This window comes from Geotrypetes seraphini, chromosome 11 (genome assembly GCF_902459505.1).
Source record: "Geotrypetes seraphini chromosome 11, aGeoSer1.1, whole genome shotgun sequence".
In the NCBI taxonomy this organism is placed as follows: Eukaryota; Metazoa; Chordata; class Amphibia; order Gymnophiona; family Dermophiidae; genus Geotrypetes; species Geotrypetes seraphini.
The window spans coordinates 13,610,235-13,630,638 of record NC_047094.1 but is presented as its reverse complement, the minus strand read 5'-3'; the positions used below and the strand labels follow the sequence as shown (position 1 = coordinate 13,630,638).

Sequence of the window (20,404 nt, the reverse complement as noted above, 5' to 3'; positions counted from 1 at the left end):
ACAAATTTATAATTTAACAAAACCTAAACATAAGATAAAACATTACATCAGCAAATATCCTACATCTGCTTCATTCACATTTTCATTGCTCCTTACCCATAAAAGTTTCAACAAAAAGACATTTTCATCAATTTTTAAAATCTCTGCATATTATGAAATGGCTCAGAAATGGGGGTCTCGGTTTATATTTGGATCATTGCCCACCTGCCTCCCCTTCCCGGACCTGTTGCAGGCCTGGTAGTCCAGCAGTAGGCTGGGACAGGAAGGCCCTCCCGTTTTCTGTCCCGGCCGATGACTACTACTAGTACTACTATTTCTTATCACTTATCTAGCACTGAAAGGCGTACTCAACACTGTATATTTTGACATTTCAGCTAGCAGCTCTACACGGGGCAGGAGCGAAAGAAGATCGCTCCTGCCCTGATTCATCACTGGATTACCAGGGATTTGAAAAGTATGTCAGGGAGGCAGGAGGGAGGTAAAAGTCCTTAGAGTTGGCCGGGACAGAAGGTGGGAGGGATCCCTCTTGTCCCGTTCCCCCCCCCCCCAACTAGATCTATGGCTGGCCCGTTGGAGGCCTGCATGGCATCGGGTGGGAGGGGGGCTGGGTACAGAGCCAGGCAAGGAAGGGAGGGAGTGAGTGGGGACTGGGTGCAGTGCCTGGCAGGGTACTGCACTTGAATATTAGCCCCCACTCCCCACCACCCCCAGTTTATATTGAAGTCAACTTTTTTCCTTTTTTTTTTTTGGGGGGGGGGAGGAAAGGTTACCACATTTTATATTTGGATCGGTTTATACGGTATATATAAGTGATCTCAAACTCAAACCCTTTGCAGGGCCACATTTTGGATTTGTCGGTACTTGGAGGGCTGCAGAAAAAAATAGTTAATGTCTTATTAAAGAAATGACAATTTTGCATGAGGTACTGAGGGCCTCAAAATAGTACCTGGCATGCCGCATGTGGCCCTCGGGCCGCGAGTTTGAGACCACTGGTATATATAGTAATTATAGAAATAGCTGTTGTTCTAGTGCTGGCGTACTTTACTTGCATCAAACTATCCATAAACAGTCACAATGCCATTTCTGATCTCAATGAGTGATATGGATGGTACATAGTCATAGCTTGAGAAAATTACCATTGCAAATCAGTACCAACGTCTTAAATACTACTCGTGATTAAATAAGCAACCTCTTTCCTTCCAATTGGTGCTGCAGTTCTGAAACCGGTGTCGATGCGTGATTGACATGTAATCGGCAGCCGCTTTTAAGGCGGCTGCCAATATTGGCGCTGGTTACAGAATCTAGCCCTCTTTGCTTAGTGAGGGGGAAAAATGCACTGGTTCTCTATTTTGATTTATCAAGAACTTTTGATCTAGTTAATATCCTGCAAATTTTGGATGATACTGGGATTTCGGGCTGTTTTTTTAAACCATGATCTTAGAGTTATAAATGAAGATTTGTTTGTTGGATAAGTGGAGTAATCCATGTGGTGTTTCACAGGGTTCCATCTGTCCCTGCTCTTACATTTGCCGTATATACTCGAATACAAGTCGATCCAAATATAAATTGAGACCCCTTTCCCCCCAAAAAAAGAGGAAAAATGGTTGACTCGAATAAGTCGGGCAGCTTAATATTCAAGTGTCCTGCCCTGTCAGGCTCTGCATCCAGCACCCTCCCTGCCAAGTTCTGCACCCAGCCCCCTTCCCTCCATACCTCCCCTGTCAGGCACTGCACTCAGCACTCTTCCTGCTAAGCTCTGCACCCAGCCCCCTTCCTTCCTTCCCCTGTCAGGCTCTACACCCAGCACCCTTCCTTCCCCTGTCAGACTCTTAATTCTCCCTCCCAGGCTCTGCCCTCTGTCCCCCCCCTCCCTGCCCTATCTTCATACCTCTATCGATCCCTGTCTACCGTGTCCCGGCCTACCACTAAACCGCCAGAGGGGGGATAGGGTACAGAGCCTGGCAGGGAGGGGGGACAGGGTACAGAGCTTGGCAAGGAGTGTGGGGTTGGGTGCAGTATCTGGCAGGGAGAATTTGGTTCAGAATGTTTTTTTTTTTTGTTTTCCTCCTCTAAATCTGGGGTGCGTCTTATGGTGAGGTGCGTCTTATGGAGTGAAAAATACAATAGTCAGTAGTTCTCCTGATATCAGTGAATCAAGTGTTACAATAAACCAAATTGAGCATCAGTTTTGTTCAATTATAAAAATTCTAGCCATACTTTTAGTCTCTAAATTTTCTTTACAACCACTAGATCTTTTGCACTTATGTGTAAGCTTTATTGTATGAGGAGGGGGTATTCCTGTGTTCACTGAATCTTTCAGAGTAGGGTTACCATTTTTCGGGCTGTAAAAATCCAGACACATGGTCTCACCCTGTTCTGCCCCTGGCCTTGCCTTCAGCTCCATTCCATTCTGCCCCACCCCCTCCCCCACAAACCTCCTCTCTCCTTCTCCAACAAGCTACGGCTGGAGCATGCATGGATGTGTATGACATCATCCGCGCATGCTCAGATGCCCTCCAGATGTGGCCGGAGCTCATTATGGCTAGCCAAAACCGAGACAAACTTCCAGGTTTTGGAAAGTTCATCTGGGACCCTGGACAGTCCTCTTAAAAGAGGACATGTCCAGGTTTCCCCAGACATCTGGTAACCCTATTTCAGAGGTTTCATGGTGCAGGAATTCAGCAGAGAGCTGCTATTTTCTTCTGATGTCGTGGCAACAAGGAGCCTGTTTGTACTCTGGGTGGACTCCTCCCACTGCCAAGAGCAGTGAGCTACTATTGGCTGATTTGATAGATTCAGTGTTTCCCTTTTACTGTTCTCAGGCGGGGGAAAAAAAGTGGAGAGTGTGTGTAAGAAGGGGACAGGAGCAGTGTGGAGTGGGGATCCTTCCTCTGAGCACACTACCAAAACACTTATCCACGCCCTCATCACCTCGCACTTAGACTACTGCAACTCACTACTCTCAGGCCTTCCACTTAGCCATCTTGCGCCCTTCCAATCCATCCAGAATCCATCTGCACAACTCATATTCTGAGAGTCGCTTTACTCACATTACTCCTCTCCTAAAGTCACTTCATTGGCTTCCCATCTGTTTCTGAATACAATTCAAATTCCACTTACTGACCTACAAATGCTCTCGCTCAGCTGCCCTCACTATCTGTTTTCACTTATCTGCCCCCATGATCTCCTCCCCCCTCTGTGAGCTCTGCACAGCTGGTAAGTCCCTCCTATCCGTGCCCTTCTCTTCAAACTGCCAACTCCAGACTATGTCCCTTCTACCTTGCTGCACCTTATGCTTGGAACAAGCTTCCTGAATCCCTACAGCGTGCTCTGTCTCTGGCAGTGTTCAAGGCTAAAGGAGTTGGTGATGAGGTGGCGGGGGGAGGTGATTGATGAGACGTCCGGCTTGAGGGCGGAGATAGGCTGCCACTGAACGAGTGAACGTGATCTGGACGACTGAGATGAGAGAATCGAAGGAGGCGAATCATCTTCATTGGGCCTCCTGTCTTCCATGGGTCGTTGCGCCCAATGTCTGCCGGTGCCTGCACCCAATGTTATGGGAGAGATGACAGCAGGCAGATTGCTGCTTCTCCCTGCTGATGGCCTGCAAGAACCCTTCTTCTCCCCTGTGGCTTCGATACTGCTCCAAAGAGGAATTATCTGGCACACAATACCTCTTCCAGTTGGAGGTTATCGGGAAATCGGATGTTGCTGTCTGTTGTCAGAGAAGGATTTTCTATCAACTAAGTGAAAATGGTCATGGTGCTCTTATTTGGATTGAACTAAAGCTTTATTTTTTACTTACTAGAATTATATTTTATTTTAAAAAATTTTTTCTGAGTTTTTTTATTTTATTTTATTATCTTGCTGATTTATACTGAATTTTAGGACCCTCCTGCCTTTATTTAATTGGACCTTTATTTCACGTTAGTTTAATTCTCTCTCTTTAAATTTCTAATTTGCTTAAATGTACTTTATTTTTATTTTTAAAGTAATTTTGGTTTCCATCTGTAATTATTACTTGTTAAGATATGTATATATCTGGTATCTTTCTCTGTCTCTACCTTTTCTATCTGAATATGTTCAATGGAGTGTCCTATTTGAATATGTTCTGTGGAGTTCCTTTCTGTTTTTAACGTTACATTGTAACCGCTTAGGTCATGAAAATGTGGGAGTGGTATATCAAATTCTGAATAAACAAACATAAGCTCTTCCAAGCAGGGATCATCTATAAATGTCAAAATGTACAGCGCTGCGTACACCTTTCAACACTATATAAGTGATAAGTAGCAGTAGTAGGGAGAAACAGCTTGACTCTCTCTAGTTAATAGTTTTGTGGGAGCTGTTAGAGAATTTTTCTGAGCATCTGGCTACTTCTTTGCACACATCTCTGGGGTTCCATGTTCCAGAACCCTGAATTTATTTTTGTCCTATTTACCTTTTTTTTACCTGATAATAATGTTCTTCTGCCCTGTCTCCTGTGCACATAATCAGCCTTAGGGTAACATGGGGGGGGGGGGGGCAGAGGTTACTGTTGTATTTGTAAATATTCTTCAGAATAACAGTTTTGCTTACTTTTATAAAAGCCTTATTGTTCAGTATGTTAGACTATTGTATATTTGAGCTATCCGCTTCAACTAATGAAAAAATTACAAACTGTTAAATCCACAGCTTTGTTTAATTTATTCATTGAACATAGTCGGACAGAATTTTATCATTTTATATTAAGATCAATTGGCTTCCAGTACAAGCAAGAATTTTGTTTACATTTTCAGGTAAGTATTTTATGGATTGGCTCCAGTCTACTTGGCTAAACATTTTATTTTTGAAACCTCTACTAGACCTTCTAGAAAAATAAGAACATAAGAATTGCTATACTGGGAGAGACGGAAGGTCCATCAAGACCAGAATCCTGTTTCCAACAGTGGCCAATCTAGGTCACAAATACCTGGCAAGATCTGAAGGTGTAAAACAGATTTTACGCTGCTTATCCTAGGAATAAGCAGTGGATTTCCCCAAGTCATCTCAATAATGGCTTATGGACTTTTTTTTTTGGAAATTATCCAAACCTTTTATAAATCCTGCTAAGCTAACTGATTTCACCAGATTTTCTGGCAACAAATTCCAGAGTTTAATTACACCACTGAGTGAAGAAGGATTTTCTCCGGTTTGCTTTAAATCTACTAAGTAATAGCTTCATCGCATACCCCCTAGTCCTAGTATTTTTGTAGAGTAAACAAGTGATTCACATTTACCCTTTCCGCTCTACTCAGTATTTTTGTTCAACATTAATCCATTTGTCTTCCCCCTCACTGAGGGGTAAGAAGAGATATAAATGTGGAGAAACTGTCCTCTTTCCAAGCTGTAAAATTACCGTAGATATATGCTACAGATGATGAGGAATTCAGGCGTCAGATTAAAACACATTTATTTTGGAAATTCTTATTGGATCAGAATTACACGAGATTGCATTTTATATGCTGTAGTGTATGCTGTAGCTACTTTTTTAATGCATATTTATGAGTTATGATTCCTGGTTATGACCAGCTTCTGTTTTTGTTATCCATATAGAACTGTAAGGCTTACTGCGGAATATAAAATAAATTGTTATGGTATAACCATTTTGTCTGGACTGGTCTGGCAGAACTCAAGGAAAGGAAATTAACAGGTAAGTCCAAATTTCCCCTTTAAGTACATACATAAGCATCGCCATACTGGAACAGACTGAAGGTTCATCAACATCATTTCTTGTTTTCAGTAGTGACCAATCCAGGCCTTAAGTATCTGGAAAGATACCAAAAGGGTAACACAAATTTTTATGCTGCTTATCCCAGGAATAAACTGCAGATTTTCACAAGTCCATTTTCATGATGCTTTATTGACTTTTCTTTTAGAAACTTGTCCAAACTCTTTTTTTTAAACCCTGCTAGATTTTACCACATTCTTTGGCAACAAATACCAGAGTTTATTTTTTTATTCTGATTTGTTTGAAATGTACTACTTACTAGCGTCATGTGTTCATCCTTTTTAATATAACTTTATTATATTTTCATTACAAAAGAATGTAATCAAAAAGTTTAAACACTACAATTGGCAGGTACATGTTGTTTCTTTTAAAGCAACAATTTAAATAGGGGCTTGTCAAATCAGGTACCAGGCCAATGGTGACTAGAAATTTTGTTCTGGAACCTGAAATTTTCTTGCCTCGCCTCCTTTTTTTGGGGTATATGCAGTTGCACCATGTGGTTGTATGAGTCTGAGCTGCATAGTATAGGTTGATTTCCTATTCTCAAGTCTTGAAACTAGTACAAGAGTCTTGCACTGAGCTATGTAGAGAAAAAAAGCTCCTACTGCAATGGTGGCCACAGATTATGATAAAAATCTGTTGTGCTATTAAAAAAAAAGGTGTATTTAATTGGAAGACTGGGTGTCCAAATGGCAGATGAAATTTAATGCAAAATGGACAAATGCAAAGTGATGCACATTGGGAAGATCACAGTTAGTGGATGCTAAGGTCCACCTTGGGGGTTAGCACCCAAGAAAAGGATCTGGGTGTCATCATAGACAATATGATGAAACTTTAGCCTAATATGCGGCTGTGGCCTGAATGGCAAACAGGATGCTAGGAAATATTTAAAAAGGGATAGGAATTATTTTAAAAAGGATGGTTTACAAGACTAAGAATGCTATAATGCCCCTGTTTAGCTCCATGGTGCGACCTCACCTGGAGTATTGTGTTCAATTCTGGTCTCCTTATTTCAAGAAAGATATAGCGGCACTAGAAAAGGTTCAAAGAAGAGCAACCAAGATGATAAAGGGGATGGAACTCCTCTCGTATGAGGTGAAGACTAAAAAGGTCAGGGCTCTTCAGCTTGGAAAAGAGACGGCTGAGGGGAGATATGATTGAAGTCTACAAAATCCTTAGTAGAGTAGATCGGGTACAAGTGGATTGATTTTTCACTCCGTCAAAAATTATAAAGACTAGGGGACACTTGATGAAGTTATGGGGAAATACTTTTAAAACAAATAGGAGGAAATTTTTTTCACTCAGAGAATAGTTAAGCTCTGGAACGCGTTGCCAGAGGTTGTGGTAAGAGCGGATAGCGTAGCTGGTTTTAAGAAAGATGTGGACAATTTCCTGGAGGAAAAGTCCATAATTTGTTATTGAGAAAGACAGGGGAAGCCATTGCTTGCCCTGGATCGGTAGCATGGAATGTTGCTACTCTGGGGATTCTGGAATCTTTTTACTCTTTGGGATCCTGCATGGAATGTTGCTACTCTTTGGGTTTTGGCCAGGTACCAGTGACCTGGATTGGCTATCATGAGAACAGGCTATTGGGCTTGATGGACCATTGGTCTGACCCATTAAGGCTATTCTTATATAATTTATTAAGCCCTGTTCTTGATATTTTTATTCTTGTCTTTTCTTCAGTAGTTACTTTAATATAGTTATTAATCTCCTATGATGTGGGCTTGATGGATTGTTTAAATTGTTTATGAATGTATTATTTTTTGTGACCGTTTCCATACTTGGTATCTTTGATTGGATATGTAATTAAAAATTTTCTGGAAAAAAAAAGAATCTATGGTGCTGAGAAGTGCATGAGGGGTGAGGTAGTCTGGCTTATGGGAGAAGGGATTGATTGGTTTAGTAGGAGAGGGTTCCTGGGTGGTGAGGGCAGGCTGGGGTGGGGCAACTGACTTACTAGAGTTGGGTTGGATTGCCTTGCTGGGGTGCTGATAGGGACCGGAGGGCTGACTGCCTTTTGGGGGAGGGGTTAGGGACTAGGGGTGGATGGCTGGCTTGCTGGGTGATGAGGGATGGCTGCTTTTAAGGAAGGAGGAGATTTGGTGAGGAGGAATGGGATAAAACAGCAATATTAGGTGATGATTTATGGGGGGAGGGAGAGGAGGGCTTCTTGCTGTGCAGTTCTGCCAGTGGCCTGCAGGTATGTATTAATGGCCTGATTAACTAAATTGTCTTTTCCACTAGACATGGCATGGGGAATTAGCCTCAGTAAATCAAGAGTCTAAAGGTGCTATGGTAGAGTTCAGAAAAGATTCTCCCTGCCCCTCAAACTGTTCAGCTTCAGTGGAGACAACGAGAGGGGGAAGAGCGAGAGAGAGAGGGTGTGGGCCACCCCCATTCTTAAATGAAAGAAAAGTTTGTCAAGGCCTCATTTAAATAATGGCGCTTCTTAGTAATTTACATTGCCTCGATTTAAATCAATTCACCCTGTAGTACACAGGCAAGCAGTAAAATCCTTTAAATATTAGAATATTTGGGCATTTTGACACGATGCAGAGATTTGTGAACCTACCAGATAAACCACCTGCTGTATATCATTTCCATAAGTGGGTAGGGTTCTGTTAATAGATTTGTGTATTAGTGCTTGGTTCAAATGTTCTTGTTAATATTTGATGGATAATGCTATTCCAGCGATGCATTCACTAGGTCAACCGTACAGGAAAAAATGTAAAATGTACCATAGATATCCACACTTATCCATTCTATTACTTTCTTATTATAGCTTGTATTAAGGTGTTTTTATTAGGGCTGTACATTTAACACGCTATTAATGCAATTAATATGTTAATTTAATGCACACTAAAATATTTAATTTAACTGGACCCACTACTGATCTGCAAACATCCCTCTGGGCACCTCATACTTCAGTGCACATTCCGGCAGCTCCCTCTCCTACTCACTCCTTCATGCCCCTCACGGCCCTGGAAACTTGCCTTGACCACCACTGCTCTGAAGGTAGGCTGCTTCTCGCTGGGCCTGAAGCCTGCCTCTCTCTGTAGCGTCGGAAAGAGGAAGCACTATCGGAGCACTATCAGGCGGAACTTTCTGTTTCTGACACTATAGAGAAAGAGGCTTCAGGCCTGATGAGAAGCAGTCTGCTTTCAGTGCAGGGGCGGGCAAGGCAAGTTCATAGGGCCATGAGGGGAGCAGAGAGGAAGCTACAGGAGTGTGCAGTGAGGTATGAAGAAGTGCCCAAATAAAAAAAGGAGAGAGAGAGGTGTGAATCGCAAGTGGGGAAGAGGGAGGATAAAAGAGGAATATGGGGGGTGTTCTCAGGAGATTTATCTTATGGTTAAGGAGGGGAGGAAGGGAGAGAGAGGGAAGGCAATGGAATTCATTAAGGGGAGGGGTAAAGAAATTGGAAAAGATGGTTCCTATGAAGGAGAGATGATTATAAAAGTAAAATCACCTGATTTTATTTTTAGTAGGACTACATATGCTAAATTTATTTCAACTCTAATGTTTGGATCATGCGATTAAGTTTGCAATTAAAAAATTTAAATCAAAGTACAGCCCTAGTATTTATGCTTCAAAGATAACACTGTGGTTTTCTCTATTTTCTGCACAGATGTACGTTCCGTTTTCCTAGCACTGTCATAAAGATCCAGTTCACGGCTCTGTACCTCAAAGAAGAGGTGAAGGAAGAAGCACCACCTTCTCCACCTCGACCACTTTACCCTCAAATATCACCTCTGAAGATCCATATTCCAGAGCCGGATCTCCGGAGCCTCATCAGCCCCCTCCCTTCCCCCACTGGCACTATTAGGTAAGTCTTTGGTTCTTGCTGGGAGGCTCTTTAGTTATCAAACTGACTATTTGGAATAAACTTCCTCTCACTATTAGGTCAGAAACTACCGTATTTCCCCATATATAGGCTGCGGCCTATATAAGGGTGCAGCTTGCATAACTGGGGCAGTCTATACTGGTTTTAAAAATCATCCCCCTCCCCCTTACCTCCCTCGTTGGATTGCGGCTTCCTCGAATCTCGCGGCCAGCGGTGCAGGGCAGGAGTGATATTTTCAATTTCCAAGCCCGGCCCCCCACTGCTTCCTGCATGGCTTTGTCGTCAGTTCTCCCATGAGAACTGACGGCAAAGCCTTGTAGGAAGCAGCGTGGGCTGGCTTGGAAATCGAAAGATCGCTTCTGCCCTACACTGCTGGCTGTGAGATTCAAGGAGGCAGCCATCCAGCAAAGAGAGGTGGCGAGGGAATGATTTTTTAAAACAGTATAGGCTACCCCAGTTACTGGTAGATAAGCCACGGCTAATACAATGGGGCGGCTTCTCTATCAGTTTTAAAACTTGCATAGGCATTTTCTGCAGCCTATACAAGGGGGTGGCCTATATGTGAGGAAATACGGTAATTATTTAGATTTTAGAAAGCTTTTAAAAAGTTTTATTCAAGAAATTTTTGAACTTATTGTTTTTATGATTTTTTTTCAATATTGCCTGTTTAACTGGGTTTGTTTCCAGTCATCTGCTTTATTGTAATCTGCATGGAACTCATAAGGGCTATGACAGAATATAAAAAAGCTTTGTAATGTAATGATTGCTATTTAGATATAGAATCAAACAGGCAAATGGGTCTGTGTGACAGGTTGGAAGTTCTGTAATTAGTGGTTGACTATGATTCTTTGTTTCAACAGGCATTTGCTTTAGAATTATAAATTGCAAATGTACATTGGGGTTTTGTTTTTGATTGTTTTTGCTATGGTATTGTGGATTTTTTTTCTGTGTTTTGTTGAAACCTGCCCAGAGTGCAGAATTGAGTGGGCTATACAATTTTTAAATATATATTATCCTAGTGGAAATGTGGGTGTTTGAAAAAATGGGAGCACATCAGTCCCTACTACCAAAAATTACACTGGTTATCAATAGAGGGCAGAGTTCTGTTCAAATTTGCCGGTATCTGTTTTAAATCAATTTTTGGTATGTCTCCAGCTTACCTTGTTTCCCATTTTCTCCTGGATCTGTCTAACAAGTCCAAACGCAGAGTACATCTATTTGCATATCCTACTATAAAATCTTGTTTCAAGAGATTTCTTGATAGAACTCTTGCTTTTCAGGCAGCCAAAATGAATGATTGACTTGGTAAAATTATTCCATGTATTTCATCTTACTACTGTTTTAGAAAATTAGTAAAAATGCAATTATTTTATAGATTTGTAACCTAAGGTTTGGTTTTTTTTTAACTGGTTTTACTGTTTTGTTCATTGTCATGTATTCTACTATGATTCTGTACAATTTGCTGACTGTTTCAGTTTCTCTTGTTGCAAACTGCCTAGAACTGGCATGGTCTGGTGGTATATAAGAATAAAGTTATTATTATTATTATATGTAGCCTGTTGAGGCTGGATGTTTGGATGATCAAACTAGAATTGCTGGCTACTTAGACTATTAAGTCTTTATACTTAGACAAGCAGGCTGCATATTCTCACATGTGGGTGACGTCATCCACAGAGCCCCGGTATGGGCAGTGACAAGTGTAGTATCACTTTAAGCTTTAGGACTGCCCGCACCGTTAGGCAGACATCACCATGCCTGTTACACAGTTCTGCATTTTTTAGAATCTCTAAGATTCAAATTCTGATTCTTACCCTAGTGCACCAGTGTCCCTCCTGAGATTTCTGGTGTGTCGCGACATACTGGCAAGGAGGAGAGTCCATGCCAGCTGCCTGCCTACAGGACGTGCCTCTCGCGGCGAGAGGCATGTCCTGTAGGAAATCAGCCGGCATGGATGACTCTCCTCCTGGCCTGCACCTCCCGGATCCCTGTAACAGCAGGGTTGTGGCAGGACTGGCCTCCGCACGTGGACGTTGATGCGATGACATCACGCATGTGTGTGACATCATCGCATCGATTTCTGGGAGCCTTCCGGCTGGGGCACTGCATTTAGTGTGCTGCTGGCCGGAAAAGTTTGTGGGCCACTTCCCTAGTGAATGCTCTGTGTCTCCTCCACTATGTACAGGGTTAATGAACTGTTCCTAATTTTCTTATGGTATTGGCATCAGTTATATATTCACATAGCTCTAGTATGCCAGCTACTCCTAATATCACATGGTTGAGCAATGGATCTTTTGAAATAATAAATATCTCTCTGAATATGGACAATTGAGGTGATTAAAGGAAAAGTAGGTTTATTCTGTAGTGTTGGGTCGGAATCCTATGGGGCACAGCTGTTTGGAAAATGACTGACATTTTAATTAACTTTAGTTTCATGAGAAACAAATTTATACTTGGTTGCTTATAATTAACTTGATATTTATGGCAGTGAAAGTCGTAACGTTCAAGAGGCTGGCAGTACACAGATGTGTAGAAGTCACTGATCTTTTGGTTTAACATCTACTATGAGCTCTGTTCTCGAACAAGCTCTGATTTATTTCCGCCAGAGGTGATGCATCATGGTGCTGCTTCTGTTTGAAATACAGTGGTACCTTGGTTTGCAAGCTTAATTCGTTCCAGAAGCATACTTGTAATCCAAAGCACTCGTAATGGAAACTCGGATGATTCGTTCCACATCCCAAAAACTTTAATAGAAAATACAGTATTGTATGTACTTGTATTGTAAGATCTCACTCGGTTCAAACTGTCACTACACTGTGGGCGAATTGGGCGTGATGCTTTTATTACGTTCAGCCATGCTCAGTATGAGATGTGCGTATGTTATGCGCGCTTGAACTGCGGGTGCATGTATTATGTTCAGCGCGATCAGTGATGCAACGCACATATATTGTGTGTATTTGACTTGACGCATGTATATGTGCTCGTACTGCAAGACAACACTCTTTTATCGAGTTAAAATTTAAGAAAATGTTTTGCTCATGTTGCAAAAAACACTTTTACTCGCTATCCAAGGTTTGACTGTATTTGGAATAACTTTGCAGTGTTTACAGGCAAGCAGAAGAGAGGGAGAATGGTATGGTGGAGAACCTTTACGCTAAGAACATATAGACAGTGCCTCCCCCCCCACCCCCCAACATCTCTAGTTTAAATTTGCATAACTTCACTGTCTATGCTGTATTATAGGTAGTAAGATTTTTAGCTAATAGTAACAGTTTCACGTAATAGTTTGCTCTGTAGAGTTCAGTCCTTGACCTGGATAAATTTCTGGTAGTAAAGTCCATAATTTGTTATTAGGGTACACTAGAGAGAGGTAGCATGGGATCTTGCTGCTTTTTGTGATTCTGCAAGGTATTGTGTGACCTGTCTTGGCCTCTGCTGAACGCAGGATGCTGTGCCAGATGGACCTTTGGTCTGATCACTATAGCAATTCTTATGTAATTAGTTAACCAAGTTCTGAGCTCTGGGATAGCAGTTATGTCCCAGTGACATGTGATGACTACCACCCAGTTGTGCTCCTGGTCAATTCTGTATACAGAAAACACCTCGTACAGGTAAGGAAAAATGCTGTCTTCATGCTAAAACAACGTGTGACATAAGAAATACAGCATACAACCTGCAATCCACAAGCTAAATTCAGCCTGCCATGGAATTCTATGCAGCCTGTGAGACCATTGAAAGTAGACACAGAAAACATTATTAACCAGAGTTTTGGTGACATTAAATACTGTATTTGACAAATATTTTCAGGAAGCTACTGTAGCAATTTGTTTCCATTGTTTTTAGTTATCACAGATAGTCTTTGGATCTCTGTGATTTTTTGATTCCAGTATGACAAGTCACAGCCCATCAAGGATAGTACTGACATTCTTATGACCCTCTGTGTACAAAAATTGATTACTCCTGTTCTAGAATAAAATATTTTGGTGACAGCATTATGTTGTGGAGTGGTTTGGCAGGGACAAGGGAGCATAAGAGCTACCATACTGGGACACTCTTAAGGTCCATCAAGCCCAGTATCCTGTTTCCAACAGTGGCCAACCCAGGTAACAAGTACCTTGCAAGATCTCAGAGTCAAACATTATATGCTACTTATCCTAGGAATATTCAGTGGATTTCCCCACATCATCTTAATAATAGCTTAAGGACTTCTCTTTTAGGAAGTTAGCCAAACCTTTTTTTAAACCCTGCTAAGCTAACTGCTTCCACACATTCTTTGGCAACAAATTCCAGAATTTAATTACACGTTGAGTGAAGAAATATTTTCTATGGTTTGTTTTAAATTTACTACTTAGTAACTTCAATACATGCCCCCTAGTCCTAGTATTTTTGGAAAGAGTAAATGAGTGATTTCCATCTACCTGTTCTGGTCTGCTTGTTATTTTATGTATCTCTCATATCTCCACTGAGCTATGTCTTCTCCAGGCTGAAGAGCCCTAGCCGCTTTAGCCTTTCCTCATAAGGAAGTCATCCCATCCCTTTTACCATTTTTGTTATCCTTCTCTGTACCTTTTCTAATTCCGCTATATTATTTTTTGGGTTTTAGGTATTGAAGGTGTGGCCACACCATAGAGTGATACAAATGCGTTATAACATTTTCGTCTTTGTTTTCCATTCCTTTCCTAAGTCCTAACATTCTATTTGCTTTCTTAACTGCTACCGCACACTGTGCAGAGGGTTTCACCATATCCTCAACAATGACACCTAGATCTTTTCCTGGTTGGTGACTTCTTCTAACGTGGAACCCTGTATCACATAGCTATAGTTATCCCAGGACAAGCAGGCAGGTATTCTCACTAGTGGGTGATGTCATCCGACAGAGCCCCGATACGGACGTCTCACAAGCATGTCTTGCTTGAAGAAACTCAGAAGTTTCGAGATGCCCGCACCGCGCATGCGCCAGTGCCTTCCCGCCCGATGGTCCAGGCGTGTCTCCTCAGTTCAGGTAGCTAGCAGAGAAGCCAACCCAGGGGAGGTGGGTGGGACGTGAGAATAGCTGCCTGCTGTCCCTGGATAACAACTGTTATGGTAAGTAACATTGCTTTTAGGTTCATTTTTCCAACATGCATCGTTTTGCAGATGCTCATATTAAACATCATTGGCCATTTTGATGCCCAGTCTCACAAGGTCCTCTTGCAATTTTTTAGAATCCAATTGTGATTTAAGAACTTTGTGTCATCTCTAGGTCATTGATAAATATGTTAAAAAGCATCGGTCCCAGCATAGACCCTTGGGGGAACCCCACTATTTACCCTTCTCCGTTTAGAATATTGACCATTTAACCCTCTGGAAACTTCGCACCATCAAACACTACTTTGACTTCTTCTCCTTCCGATTACTGGTCCAATCACTAATCCTGAGCATCCTAGACTACTGTAATATCATCTACCTAGGTTCATTTAAAAAAACCATCAAACGCTTAAGACTCGTTCAGAATGCAGCCGTTCGACTCATCTATAATCTCAAAAAATCTGACCATATAAGCCCCTTCTACAAAAAACTGCACTGGCTGCCTATGGAGGCGAGGATTATCTTCAAATTTGCCTGCCTCTGCTTCAAAACCCTAACAGGCTCGTCTCCAATCTACCTATCAGATCACTTTGTCCATCCTGGCCCCACCCGCACACGTAACGTCCACTTGTTTGCCTTCCCGTCCCTAAAGTGCTGCATCTACAAGAAATTCCTTGACAGATCCCTGGCGTTCCAGGCATGCAAATGGAACAAATGTCTATCCACTCTCATCTCTAATTCTCCCTCCTACCAAACTTTCAGGAAGTCAATCAAAACTTATCTCTTTGACAAATATCTCTGACTCCCGCCCTCCTTGTAACTCTACTTTTAACTATGCCTTGTACCTCCCACCTTCCTGCTCCTCCCACCTACCTGCCTCCTCCCTACCTGCACCTCCTACCTACCTGCACCCGACTTCCTAAGCCACGTCGATTGACTTGTTTATAACCTCTCTATCTCCTTCTTGCCTGCTCCCGACTTGCTAAGTTATATTGATTGATTGACTTATTTGTAAATTTCGCTGTAGATGTACAGTGTCTTGTCATGTAAACCGCTCTGAACTATTTTGGTACTGCAGTATACAAAAATAAAGTTATTATTATTATTATTATTACTCTCCATTTTCTATCTTGCGAAGACTGAAAAGAAGATGGATGTTGCAAGGTATAGGCATGAAATCTGTTCCACTTTGCAGAAGACCTGCAATGGGAGAGAAGATTCACCTTTCAGTGGCGATCCTATGCACAAAGCAATTTAAGCGATAGTGAAGTGGTGCATCAAAGAATGGATGTCTTAGAGGACCCAGTCAGTGCCCAGATCTGAAGACAATAGAAAATCTGTAGTAGGACTTGAACACTGCAGTCCATTGACAATTTGGATAATTGTCTGATCAGGGCCACGTCCAAACAGGAAGGGGAACAGGCCCTGCCTCGAGTACTCCAGCTGCTAAAGGATCTGGGCTGGATTGTAAATTTCTGCAAGAGTCACTTAGAACCAGTTCAGAAACTGGAATACCTGGGAGTATACTTTCATCCTGGTGCCTCCGCCATATTGAAACTGACAAAGATGTGTGGCACTACATACAGCTTTCTGGATTCCATGACAGCAACCATAGAGGTGGTCCTGTGGGCAAGGGTCCTCAAAAAAGGGTCAACCAAAATACCTTGATGCCTAAGTGAAGGAAAATATTTCAGAACACCACACCATGGAACATATAAAGTTCTCTTGTGGTTATAAGGTGGTGGAAGGTATCTTTCATGAATCAAAAAACTTTAACATTTACTATGGCAATAATATCAGCCTTATTTGATTATATCATTGATCTTTTTATCTTTTTTCAAACACCAATTTATAAATAACTAGCTGATGCCCCGGCGTTGCACGGGTATTTAATTATAGCAATAGCACAGTAAATGGATTGAAATAAAGATACTTTATAGTGGTGAATGAAATTATTTTTTTACAGCTTTATAAAAAGTACAATAATCAAATTATAATGTGAAATATTTGACAAAATGAATACAATACAACTAACACAAAACTTGATTATAAACAACAATTTTAGTTTCACCTCCAGGAACAAGAACATATAAATTCTTGGGTGAACCCACCTTTGATCAAGCAACATAGAGTTGTCCATGGGAAAAACAGGGGGATCTTAAATCCACTCCACAGTACGTAATAGTCTGTCCCTGTGATTTGTTGATTGTGATAGAGAATGCAAGTCTCACTAGAATTTGCAATCTCTTAAACTGAAAAGGAAGATCTGTTGGAATAAGTGGCATCCAAAAGTTTCAGTATTGATTTAAACAACTCAATATGTGGAAACTCAGGTTGAAAAGAAACTCCATGCAGTTTGTTCCCGGTTCAGAATGGAACCTGTGTTCCTAGTTCAGGATATGTGAGTACTCATGTAATGTAATAACATTATGAACTGGGGTGCATGAAGGAAACAGTTACAAACACAGTTAGAACATACAAACTCTATATGTATGGTGTCCGTGGTAGAATAGAAACGATGTCCCTAGTGGATATAGTGTCATAGAAAGTGTTTTATAGTTGGAATTACTGTGAGAATGGCAGCTTTTTATATTTTTTCCATTGACATGAATGGGTGAAATCTGATTTTCTGTTTGCAGCTCCGCCCACGTGTGCAGGTGGGCCGCGAAACCCCCAGAACAGATCACCCCAGGTAGTGAGGGATCTGCATACCAAGTTTTGTTCAAATCGGTCAAGCCGGTTTTGAATTACAGTGAGAATGGCAGGTTTTTACATTTTTTCCATTGACATGAATGGGTGAAATAAGATTTTCTGTTTGTAGCTCCGCCCACGTGTGCAGGTGGGCTGCGAGACCCCCAGAACATATCACCCCAGGTAGTGAGGGATCTGCATACCAAGTTACGTTCAAATAGGTTAAGGCGTTTTTGAATTACTGTGAGAATGGCAGCTTTTTACATTTTTTCCATTGACATGAATGGGTGAAATTCAATTTTATGTTTGTAGCTCCGCCCACGTGTGCAGGTGGGCTGCGAGACCCCCAGAACATATCACCCCAGGTAGTGAGGGATCTGCATACCAAGTTACGTTCAAATAGGTCAAGGCGTTTTTGAATTACTGTGAGAATGGCAGCTTTTTACATTTTTTCCATTGACATGAATGGGTGAAATACGATTTTATGTTTGTAGCTCCGCCCATGTGTGCAGGTGGGCAGCGAGACCCCCAGAACATATCACCCCAGGTATTGAGGGATCTGCATACCAAGTTTCGTTCAAATCGGTCAAGGCGTTTTTGAATTACTGTGAGAATGGCAGCTTTTTACATTTTTTCCATTGACATGAATGGGTGAAATGTGAATTTCTGTTTGTAGCTCCGCCCACGTGTGCAGGTGGGCCACGAGACCCCCAGAACATATCACCCCAGGTAGTGAGGGATCTGCATACCAAGTTTCATTCAAATCGGTCAAGCCGTTTTTGAATTACTGTGAGAATGGCAGCTTTTTACATTTTTTCCATTGACATGAATGGGTGAAATGTGAATTTCTGTTTGTAGCTCCGCCCACGTGTGCAGGTGGGCCGCGAGACCCCCAGAACATATCATCCCAGGTAGTGAGGGATCAGCATACCAAGTTTCGTTCAAATCGGTCAAGCCGTTTTTGCGTGATCGCGGCACATACACACACACACACACATACATACATACATACATACACACATACATACCTCCGATTTTATATATATAGATTAAATGACTGCCTCTATTTCAAAAACATTTAGCAACATATTGTATTATTGAAACTGCATCAGAATTTGATCCAAAAGACTTTTACTTATAACTTAAACACTAATTCTGTGCAGAGAAACAATCAAAAAGCCACTTATCTCAAACTTAGTGGCTTTAATGCTGCAAGGACCGTGATGCCGAAACTGCTTGAATCAGCTTAATGTCATAATGATTATCCAATGGGTCCCGTTTTGCCTCCCAATGTCAGCTTCATCAAGATTTCTCATCGGGTTCCTTTCGCTTGAAAAATAGTTGTAGTAAGACTTGTATGCTGTGTTAACAGAAAAATTATTGAGGTAAGTACCTAATCTTCCCTTAAAACACATTCACAATTTAAATAGAAATAGAACATACTTACCTGGGTAATAGCTAAGGGTAGTTTGTCTCAACCTGAAAACATATTAAAACTGATAAAATAATCAATTTTTTCTTTTATCATATATTGAAGTTTTGGTAGAGTAACATGGTTCTCAGCATCCCACGGATGGGATGTGGTCATGCCAGGATATAACTTACTCCATCGAGACAGAAAGGGCAAATCAGGCGGAGGGGTCTTTGTACATTAGAGATGACATCAAAGTCACTAAAATCACAGACATCAAGTACACGGGAGAATCCCTCTGGGTGAACCTTGCCAGGGGCAACAACAAATACCTATATCTTGGTGTTGTATACAGACCACCAAGACAAAAAGAGAATGCAGACGACAATCTAATGAATGACATCGAGACCATCACACTGCGTGGAGATACGGTGCTGGTGGGAGACTTTAATATGCCCAATGTGGACTGGAACAAACCTTACGCTACAACCGGCGGCAGCAAAAGGCTACTTGCCTCCATGCAAGGAGCACACCTCAAGCAGATGGTACTGGAACCCACCAGGGACGAGGCGATCCTGGACCTGTTGCTCACCAACGGAGACAGTGTAACAGAAGTATCGGTGGGAGATACTTTGGCATCTAGCGACCACAACATGGTTTGGTTCCACCTCAAGAAAGGATTCACTAGACCAAACACGTTGACCAAGGTTCTAAATTTTAGAGGAACTAACTTTCAGGACATGGGGGACTACGTCCACAAAGAACTGCAAAACCAGAGCACAACAGACAATGTGGAGGAGCTATGGTAGACTATGAAATCTACCCTGCAAGGAGCAACCAACCTATACATCAATACAAAGAGCAAACGACGCAGGAAAAATAGACCACAGTGGTTCTCCGTGGAGATCTCAGAACTAGTAAAGCAAAAAAGAAAAACTTTCATAAACTATAAACAATCACAGCGACCGGAAGCTAAGGAAACCTATCTGGCTAAATCCAGGAAAGTTAAAACATCAGTCAGAGAAGCCAAACTCTGGATGGAAGAAAATATAGCTAGGCAGGTAAAGAATGGGGAGAAATCCTTTTTTAAATATGTTAGCGACAGGAAGAAAAACACAGGTGGTATTGGGCGCCTAAAGAAAGCTGACGGCAACTCTACAGATTCGGACGCAGAGAAAGCAGAAATACTCAACACCTACTCCAGCTCAGTCTTCAACTGCGAAGCACCGGGGTCTGGTCCTCGGCTACAGACAAAAGGGAATTTGGAGGACCCATTCCGGGACGTAGAAATTACTGCGAGCGAAGTCTACCAAGAACTATCTAAATTGAAAGTAAACAAAGCTATGGGCCCGGACGATCTACACCCTAGAGTACTTCGAGAACTGAGTGATGTCCTGGCAGAGCCGTTGGCTGTACTCTTCAATCTTTCCCTAAGCAAGGGAAGAATTCCCCAGGACTGGAAAACTTCCAATGTTATCCCACTCCACAAAAAGGGATGCAGGTCAGAGGCTGAAAACTATAGACCGGTGAGTCTCACATCAATAGTGAGTAAACTCATGGAGAAATTGATCAAGAACAGATTGGACACATTTCTGGATGATGAAAGATTAAGGGATCCCCACCAGCATGACTTTACAAAAGGAAG

At 41.8% G+C, this 20,404-nt stretch overlaps 1 protein-coding gene across 3 annotated transcripts in view; it reads left to right on the top strand.

Annotated features, from left to right (window-relative positions):
* The window catches only part of FOXK1 (forkhead box K1), a 77,842-nt gene that overhangs the window by 18,643 nt on the left and 38,795 nt on the right, over window positions 1-20,404 (top strand). For all 3 annotated transcript variants that reach the window (XM_033963875.1, XM_033963877.1, XM_033963878.1), the window contains exon 2: window positions 9,378-9,575. In XM_033963875.1, coding sequence (XP_033819766.1) covers window positions 9,378-9,575 — 198 coding nt within the window. The remainder of the gene's footprint in view (window positions 1-9,377; window positions 9,576-20,404) is intronic.